Here is a 9,953-nt window from a genome sequence, read left to right as displayed (position 1 = left end):
GTCTCTTTCCCCACATCTCTGGGTCTTTGCACTCTCTCTCCCCTCCTCCTCCTGCAGCTCGTAAACTGGAAGCCATTAGTGTCTCCCTATGGATGTCCCCGCTGCAGTGTTCGCAGAGTAATAATTGTTACTGTATGCCCAGAAGAGCCATTTGTGTTTATTGCACTGTACTGTAGGCTGCCCCCCCCCCCCCCCGTCTGTAGAATGTCAGCGCTCTGAGCAGGGGAGGGGCTCTGGGCTCTTCATCACCTCTTCTGATTCTCCAGAATTGGGTTACCTGTCTTCCCCCACATACCCAGCACTGATTATTCCTGTATCGTATCCCATAGCAACCCCATTAGATAGATATTGTGCACACACTATATTGTCAAAAGTATTGGGACGCCGGCCTTTACACACACATGAACTTTAATGGCCTCCCAGTCTTAGTCCGTAGGGTTCAATATTGAGTTGGCTCCGCCCTTTGCGGCTATAACAGCTTCAACTCTTCTGGGAAGGCCGTCCACAAGGTTTAGGAGTGTCTATGGGAATGTTTGATCATTCTTCTAGAAGAGCATTTGTGAGGTCAGGCACTGATGTTGGATGAGAAGGCTTGCCTTGCAGTTGCCACTCTGATTAATCCCAAAGGTGTTCTATCAGGTTGAGGTCAGGACTCTGTGCAGGCCAGTCAAGTTCCTCCACCCCAAACTCACTCATCCATGTCTTTATGGACCTTGCTTTGTGCACTGCTCCTAATCATTTAATGGAGGAGGATTATTGTGCGGGGGGTATTCTTCAGGGGTTGGGTTTGGCCCCTTAATTCCAGTGAAGGGACCTCTTAAGGTGTCAGCATACCAAGACATTCTGGACAATTTCATGCTCCCAACTTTGTGGGAGGAGTTTGGGGATGGCCCCTTCCTGTTCCAACATGACTGCTCACCAGTGCACAAAGCAAGCTCCATTAAGACATGGATGAGCGAGTTTGGGGTGAAGGAACTTGATAGGCCTGCACAGAGCCCTGACCTCAACCCAATAGAACACCTTTAGGATGAATTGGAGCGGAGACTGCGAACCAGACCTTCTCATCCAACATCATTGCCTGACCTCACAAATGTACTTCTGGAAGAATGGTGAAACATTCCCATAGACACTCCTAAACCTTGTGGACGGCCTTCCCAGAAGAGTTGAAGCTGTTATAGCTGCAAAGGGTGGGCCAACTCAATATTGAACCCTACGGACTAAGACTGGGATGCCATTAAAGTTCATGTGTGTGTAAAGGCCGGCGTCCCAATACTTTTGACAATATAGTGTGTGTAGATCTATTTATTGATTTATTCTATTTATTGATTTATTCTATTTATTGATCTATTCTATTTATTGATTTATTCTATTTATTGATCTATCCTATTCTATTTATTTATTCATCTATCTTTAATGATATGTGTACAATCGGGGGACACATGCTAGGGTGGCAGAGGCCGGAGGGTGCACTTGTTAGGGTGGCAGAGGCCAGGGGGGTGCACTTGGTAGGGTGGCAGAGGCCGGGGGGGGTGCACATGCTAGGGTGGCAGAGGCCGGGGGGGTGCACTTGGTAGGGTGGCAGAGGCCGGGGGGGGTGCACTTGGTAGGGTGGCAGAGGCCGGGGGGGGGGTGCACATGCTAGGGTGGCAGAGGCCGGGGGGGTGCACATGCTAGGGTGGCAGAGGCCGGGGGGTGCACATGCTAGGGTGGCAGAGGCCGGGGGGGTGCACATGCTAGGGTGGCAGAGGCCGGGGGGGGTGCACATGCTAGGGTGGCAGAGGCCGGGGGGGTGGCACATGCTAGGGTGGCAGAGGCCGGGGGGGTGGCACATGCTAGGGTGGCAGAGGCCGGGGGGGTGGCACATGCTAGGGTGGCAGAGGCCGGGGGGGTGGCACATGCTAGGGTGGCAGAGGCCGGGGGGGTGGCACATGCTAGGGTGGCAGAGGCCGGGGGGGGCACATGCTAGGGTGGCAGAGGCCGGGGGGGGCACATGCTAGGGTGGCAGAGGCCGGGGGGGCACATGCTAGGGTGGCAGAGGCCAGGGGGGGCACATGCTAGGGTGGCAGAGGCCGGGGGGGGGGCACATGCTAGGGTGGCAGAGGCCTGGGGGGGGCACATCCTAGGGTGGCAGAGGCAGGGGGGCCACATCCTAGGCTTTGCAGAGACCTGGGGGGGGTACACATCCTAGGGTGGCAGAGGACGGGGGCCACATCCTAGGGTGGCAGAGGCCTGGGGGGGCCACATCCTAGGCTGGCAGAGGCCTGGGGGGGCCACATCCTAGGCTGGCAGAGGCCTGGGGGGGTACACATCCTAGCGTGGCAGAGGGTGGGGTTCTATAAGTGGGCACTTCCGCTCTGCACTTCTGTAACCATATAGCATTTTATTTGTAAATCTACATAGATTACATTTCCTGCATCCAGAATGTCACAATTGTTGCAGATGGTACAATGGGACCAATTTTGGATCAGGAATTTGATTGGCTCTCTGGGAAATGTTAGTTTGGTAACCTAGTTGTGTAAAGTAACAAAGTAAGCGGAATTATTTCTAGGCGGAGGCAGCAGATGGGATATCCAGACACCCCCGGAAGGTTCTCTCTGTATTGCACTGGTTGCAGCGGTGTGATATCCTGTCTGCGGTGCGTCCTAAATGCATTTTCTTGTAATAACACATTTTCTCGATGCGTTGCTTCATTTATTTTACTTATTCATGCCTTTCTGAGTGAGAAGAGAGGATGCTGCGCCGCCGGCAGCCCGCGAGGGTTCCCTTCTCAGGGGCTCTTTGTGTGGTTGGCGGAATGTGCATTAACCTCCAGGTGCATTCTGGTCCCAGCAAGCCTCATTTACATAAAAATGTCATTGACTTGTGGCCCCACCCCCTTCCTGTCTCCCTCGCCTTGCATTTCAGACACCCACTCCTTGCTGCTGTGTGCATATGGTTTCCATGGGAACCGACATCTCCTTAGGAACGGTTGCTTGGAAAGGAGGTGATGGGAGTCTGCGGGTACCAGAAGTGGAGAATTGGGGCACCGGGGAGCGAGGAGGAACCTGGAATATTAAGCAGAGCGTGGGCGTCTGAGAAGAGAGGAGACGCTGAGATCCCTGGAGTAATAACGGGGGTCACTGTGCAAAATCGGGGGCTGTAATTAGAGGATTCATAACCAAACGGGGATCTGCCATATCCGTGTCTGCCATTATTACATGATGAGTAACATTGCATAACCTGCAACATTGTATCACAGTCTCCTTAAAGGGGAACTCTGCCGGGCGCCCAGTCCTTGCTCATTGTTAGGCAGCGCTCATCACTTCTCTACATTGATACATAGTTACTGCTTTATCACTTCTCTACATTGATACATATTTACTGCTTTATCACTTCTCTACATTGATACATATTTACTGCTTTATCACTTCTCTACATTGATACATAGTTACTGCTTTATCACTTCTCTACATTGATACATATTTACTGCTTTATCACTTCTCTACATTGATACATATTTACTGCTTTCTATTACCATACATGAATGTGAAGGATTGCACTAGTGCGGTCAGCAATCAAATAACTTTTGTGATGAACCCAATCAGCCGCATGGTGAGTGTATGGTTTCCAGACAGTAAAAAAAATAATAAAGCCAAAACCCTGCTCAGCATTGCTCAGCATGGAGCCCAGCCTGAATGAGCCAATATGGCCGCCCCCCCCCCCCCCCCCCATACATTTATTACACAGAAAGGTTTAACATTATAACATTATGTTTGACTTGTTTCATTTACATCTCTATATATCTAAAATAGAGTACAATGGAATTATGCCCATGTGAGAAGCCTCTAATGGAAGCTGTGCCTCCCAACATACAGGCTGCATACTGAATCCAAATGTCTGATGCCACGTGAAGTGGAAAACATGTGCTGATTAGATAATGTACTAATAATGTGTCTATTGACTGCTGGTATTGATTGTTTATTTCTCTCCCTATATCTGCCCCCATCCCTCCATCCTTCTCTATTCATCACTCTTCTCACTTTTCTCTGCCATACTCCTCTCTGGATGTGTCTGCTGCTTCTTCTTCTCCTCCCTCTGTGTCTCTCCTCCTCCCTCTATGCCTCTCCTCCTTCTCCCTCTACGCCTCTCCTCCTTCTCCCTCTACGCCTCTCCTCCTTCTCCCTCTACGCCTCTCCTCCTTCTCCCTCTACGCCTCTCCTCCTTCTCCCTCTACGCCTCTCCTCCTCCTCCCTCTACGCCTCTCCTCCTCCTCCCTCTACGCCTCTCCTCCTCCTCCCTCTACGCCTCTCCTCCTCCTCCCTCTACGCCTCTCCTCCTCCTCCCTCTACACCTCTCCTCCTCCTCCCTCTACGCCTCTCCTCCTCCTCCTCCTCCTCCCTTTACGCCTCTTCTCCTCCTTCTCCCTCTACGCCTCTTCTCCTCCTTCTCCCTCTACGCCTCTTCTCCTCCTTCTCCCTCTACTCCTCTTCTCCTCCTTCTCCCTCTACTCCTCTTCTCCTCCTTCTCCCTCTACGCCTCTTCTCCTCCTTCTCCCTCTACTCCTCTTCTCCTCCTTCTCCCTCTACTCCTCTTCTCCTCCTTCTCCCTCTACGCCTCTTCTCCTCCTTCTCCCTCTACGCCTCTTCTCCTCCTTCTCCCTCTACGCCTCTTCTCCTCCTTCTCCCTCTACGCCTCTTCTCCTCCTTCTCCCTCTACGCCTCTTCTCCTCCTTCTCCCTCTACGCCTCTTCTCCTCCTCCTCCCCCCTCTACGCCTCTTCTCCTCCTCCTCCTCCTCCCTCTACGCCTCTTCTCCTCCTCCTCCTCCTCCTCCCTCTACGCCTCTTCTCCTCCTCCTCCTCCTCCCTCTACGCCTCTTCTCCTCCTCCTCCTCCTCCCTCTACGCCTCTTCTCCTCCTCCTCCTCCTCCCTCTACGCCTCTTCTCCTCCTCCTCCTCCTCCTCCTCCCTCTACGCCTCTTCTCCTCCTCCTCCTCCTCCCTCTACGCCTCTTCTCCTCCTCCTCCTCCTCCCTCTACGCCTCTTCTCCTCCTCCTCCTCCTCCTCCCTCTACGCCTCTTCTCCTCCTCCTCCTCCTCCTCCTCCCTCTACGCCTCTTCTCCTCCTCCTCCTCCCTCTACGCCTCTTCTCCTCCTTCTCCTTCTCCCTCTACGCCTCTCCTCCTCCTTCTCCCTCTACGCTTCTCCTTCTCCCTCTACGCCTCTCCTCCTCCTTCTTCTCCTTCTCCCTCTACGCCCTCTCCTCCTCCTTCTTCTCCTTCTCCCTCTACGCCCTCTCCTCCTTCTCCTTCCTCTACGCCTCTCCTCCTTCTCCTCCTTCTCCTCCCTCTACGCCTCTCTCTTCCTCCTTCTCCCTCTATGCCTCTCCTTTTTCCCTCTACATCTCTCTGTCCTTCTTCTTTTTTTTTTTTTTCTCCCGCTTCTTCTCCTTTTACGCCGCTCCTCATCCTTCTTCTCCTCCCACTCCTCCTTCCGCTTCTCCTTCTCCCGCTGCTCTTTCTTCTCTCCTTTTTTACTTCCCCCCTTCTACTCTTCTCCTTATTCCTCAATTCTCAGTGTCCCGCCTGCAGATCAGTAAGGTGAAGCGGACGCTCGGTGTGGTGGAGGGCTCCACCGTGTCTCTGACGTGTTCTGTGCGCTCCCAGACCAGCCCGGACTCCCGTTTCTCAGTGCTGTGGTTTGCTCACCGTCCTCTTGGTGCCGATGGGAAGCTGATAGTGCGAAGTGGAGTTGGGATGGAATACGGGACGTATGCTGAGGAAGCGGCTCTGAAGGACCGGCTGCAGCTGGAGGTGCTGTCCCCTGGGCAGTACACCCTGACCCTGCTAGGGGCCCGAATAGAGGACAGTGGGAGCTACTACTGCCATGTGGAAGAGTGGGTGCTGGACCCCAACCAGGCCTGGTACCAGCTGGCCAAGGACGCCTCTGGAATGACCGAACTTGTCGTCAGGATGCCTGGTAAGAGAAGGGGCTTGGGGAGAGGGGAGGGGCCTGGGGATAATGGGAGGGGCTAAAATTCTAGGTCTGTCTAAATAGATTGGGGACCTTTTGTGCTTTTCGTTTCCATTTTGTTGATAAAGCATTGACACTCGCTCCACTGAGAATAATAGATTCCAGTCTGCTTTGGGTGGTTTGGCTTGGCTCTCTATCAAAACCCCTTTATTGGCTAGCATGAGAACAGTTGGAGCCCTCTGTTGGGTATTTACTGCTGTCCCTGCCCCCTCTGTGGGAATTATCCCTCAGGAGGTGATTTCTCCATTGGGGATAGGGATGGTAAAATCCACATTTGTTTAGTGGAGTCAGTTGAATTGGTGATGGGATAAGGCCCTGTGGCACCCAAGGCAAAGATGCAAAAATGAGCCCTTCACCCCCCCCCCCATGACCTGCCCATCGGGGAGTATCTTGGCTGGGCAGTCACATGCACAATGGAACCCCATTCTTTATTGGGGCGAGTTGATCTCCCAGTGTGGTCAGTCTTTATCCACATCCTCAATTCTTGTCCTGGTTTCACCGGAAGAGGAAGTGAGGCAGCGAGCAGGAGACAGAGGCAAAAACAGAAGTTGCAGAAATAGGCTCAAACATTAGTATAGAAAATTGAAAAATTGTACTTTATTGAAACCATAAAATAGACACCCAAGGCAAATTGAGTAAAAAATGACAAAAAGTGCAAATGGACATAGAATTGTTCATGGGCCCAAGGAAAAACAATGAATTCAAATAGTCCTATCTTTTATGAAACGCTGGTGGTGCCTCAAAGACTCCACCCCCCACCCAGACCCACACTAACCATGGTCAGCTGACCCCCCCCTGAAGACTGCTGAAAATAACCCCATGAAGAGTCTTGATTGAAGATACACGAGGAAGAAAAAAATCATGCAGGGGGCTAATGTTGTCCAAGCCACTTCAGATACTGAGACTCCGAATAGTTGAAATAGAATCCCAACCCAGTGGTCCCAACTGTGGAATCCAGGGGTCAGGGATCTCAAGGTTTCTGCACCAGTAGTGTATGTATGTTCATTAGATGGCACCTGTTCAGACAGTTGTAATAACACAGAGGCAATGGAGACAATGCAGGCTATTTTCCAAGCAGTAGCTTATAGCAGGCATGCATAGCAATGGACAGACCACGCTGACTCAACTCATCCCTGAATCTAGTGCATAAAGGGTGCAGCATTCCATCTAGATGTGAAAAGATGTAGCACAGTGTCCATGGAGTATGCTTGATATGGGAACTGGCAACCCTGTGCACTGATGCTCGGTGGAACCTCACAGTCCCTTCCAACCAAGCAGGGTGATGAGGAGGAGATCAAGCATCTGATGCATGCAAAGCAAATAAGAGCATTTGTAGCAGAAGCACATTAGTAGCATTTGCAGGTAGCCATCAGGTGTCTCTAAAGGACTCGCGTTTAGAATTTAGCTCAGTACAAATGTACCAGGAATGCAGGGGTCCAAGGTGCGGATGGTGTGGATCATGCCCCGGATGGGGGAGCGAGACCGAAGCCCATCGCTGGTAAATGGCGCCACTGCAGCGGCTTCAGAAATGAAGAGCGGTGGCGTGTTGGTCTGGGCGGGGGGCGGAGTCGGAGGCGTGACCACGTGTGACGTCAACACGTTTCACATGACCCAGCACGCTTCTTCAGGAAGGTTCCCAACCCAGCTGTCATCCTCCATTACAGGCAGCTGCCTTTCTTGCCTCTGGGTTGGCCAGCCCTAGTTTGAATGGTTAGAACAAGTCAGATTTTATTGCTGCCTCTCATCTCTTATCCTGGTGTCAGTGGGACAGGAAGTGAGGTTAAATGTTCCTAATGGGGGACACAGACAAAACAATCTCCATGCAAATGTGGAACGTATTCAGGTGGGCTTAAGGTGCCTACAGACCTTGTGCTATAAAGCAGTGGTCCTCAACCCTGGCCTACAGGGCCCACTAACAGGCCAGATTTACAAGATAACTGAAATCCATCCCAGGTGATATCATTTGCTGCTCAGTGATTGCAGTACTCTAGTCTGCATCTCCCCAAGGTAATACTTAAAATCTGGCCTGTTAGTGGGCCCCGAGGACCGGAGTTGAGGACCACTGCTATAAAGTATATGTCATGCCAAAAACATTTTCCATTGTTGGTGGAGTCCAGAAAGATTGGATCTTATGATGGGATAAAAACCTGGCCGGGGTTCTATCCTTTTTTTTTTTTTTTACTTCACTAAAGAAAAATCCATTTTTATTTCTGTCTTGAGATTCCTCCTCACTTCCTGTCTGGTAAAATGTTGTCAGGAGGACAGGAAGTGATGGAAAATCTTTTTTGGCTTGACATATACACTTATAAGTTGATTGGCTAAACATTTGTATGTTGGTATGTCCTGCATGACTGATCCTCCTGATTGGCTGGGATGAATCTGGGCAGGCTATTGTTTGGTTATTGCCTGGACAGACTCCTCTCCCCTATTTGTAGACCTTTAAAGTCACCGATGTGAATCCTGATTGTCCGTACGAAGATCTTTGTTAGAAGCCTAATTGAGGGGCTCTGATTCAGTGTTTGCAGAGGTGGTCCTCTTGACAAATGCTGCGTCGTCTTCTTCTCGGCTGGAAATGTTTGTTCTCTGGACCCCGGGGCCAGCAGCCCGCACTGACATCACACAGACTGATAAGATGCTGGGAAAATGCTCGGGGGGGAATCTCCAGCCGTGTCCTGCCATCACATGCTCTGTCTGCCAAGAGCCAAAAACAACAAAAGTAAGAGTGTTGGAAGTGACCGCATATTCTAGAACTATCCACCCCAGCGATGAGTCCCAGCCGGCCACTCAGACGCTTCGCCTGTACAGTCTCTTGATGCCAGTTCCCTGAAAATGTTTAGTATGCTTAGACACCATGTAACCCTTACCTTGGCATGTGCCATGTGATTGGCTGTTGATACCAGTCCCTTAACGTTCTTAGTAGGAGTAGAGGTCAGGTGACCTGTACCTTGGCACTTATGTGAGTGGCACTTGGTGCCAGCCCCCCGAAGAGTCTTAGTAAGCATGGAGGCCATGTGATTTGTACCTTGGCACTTGCCATGTCAATGACTATTGATGCCAATCCCTGAGGATTCTTACGATGGCTAAAGACCCTGTGACCCATACCTTGGCACTCTTCACGTGACTGGCTATTGATGGTCAATCCCTGAAGATTTAGTATGAGTAGTAAAGACCTTGTGACCCATGCCTTGTCATGTGACTGGCTGTTGATGGCCAGTCCCTAGAGATTTTTAGCAAGGGTAGACACCATGTAACCCTTACCTTGGCATGTGCCATGTGATTGGCTGTTGATACCAGTCCCTTAACGTTCTTAGTAGGAGTAGAGGTCAGGTGACCTGTACCTTGGCACTTATGTGAGTGGCACTTGGTGCCAGCCCCCCGAAGAGTCTTAGTAAGCATGAAGGCCATGTGATTTGTACCTTGGCACTTGCCATGTCAATGACTATTGTTGCCAATCCCTGAGGATTCTTACGATGGCTAGAGACCCTGTGACCCATACCTTGGCACTCTTCACGTGACTGGCTATTGATGGCCAATCCCTGAAGATTAAGTATGAGTAGTAGAGACCATGTGGCCCATACCTTGGCACTTGTCATGTGACTGGCTGTTGATGCCAATCCCTGAAGATTCTTAAGGGTATAGACCATTGGCACTTAACATGTGATTGGCCATTGAAACTAATCCTGTAGACCAGGGATCCTCAAACTACGGCCCTCCAGCTGTTGCGGAACTACACGTCCCATGAGGCATTGTAAAACTGACATTCAGACATGACTAGGCATGATGGGCATTGTAGTTCCTGAACAACTGGAGGGCCATAGTTTGAAGACCCCTGCTGTAGACTGTTAATGAGTAGAGACCATGCAACCTATACCTTTTTTAGCATTTGTTATGTGACTGTCTATTGATAGTCAATCTCTGAAGATGTAGTATGAGTAGTAAAGACTT

The 9,953-nt window shown here is 50.9% G+C and overlaps 1 protein-coding gene across 2 annotated transcripts in view; it reads left to right on the top strand.

Annotated features, from left to right (window-relative positions):
• LOC309548508 (immunoglobulin superfamily member 3-like) overlaps positions 1 to 9,953 on the top strand; it is a 109,334-nt gene that overhangs the window by 69,023 nt on the left and 30,358 nt on the right. For both annotated transcript variants that reach the window (XM_082248462.1, XM_082248463.1), the window contains exon 8: positions 5,553 to 5,954. In XM_082248462.1, the coding sequence (XP_082104588.1) occupies positions 5,553 to 5,954 (402 nt within the window). The remainder of the gene's footprint in view (positions 1 to 5,552; positions 5,955 to 9,953) is intronic.

Source organism: Pelophylax lessonae, assembly GCF_965119305.1.
Source record: "Pelophylax lessonae genome assembly, chromosome: 2".
Taxonomy (NCBI): Eukaryota; Metazoa; Chordata; class Amphibia; order Anura; family Ranidae; genus Pelophylax; species Pelophylax lessonae.
The sequence above is the reverse complement of the archived record's forward strand: the minus strand, read 5'-3'. Positions and strand labels throughout refer to the sequence as shown.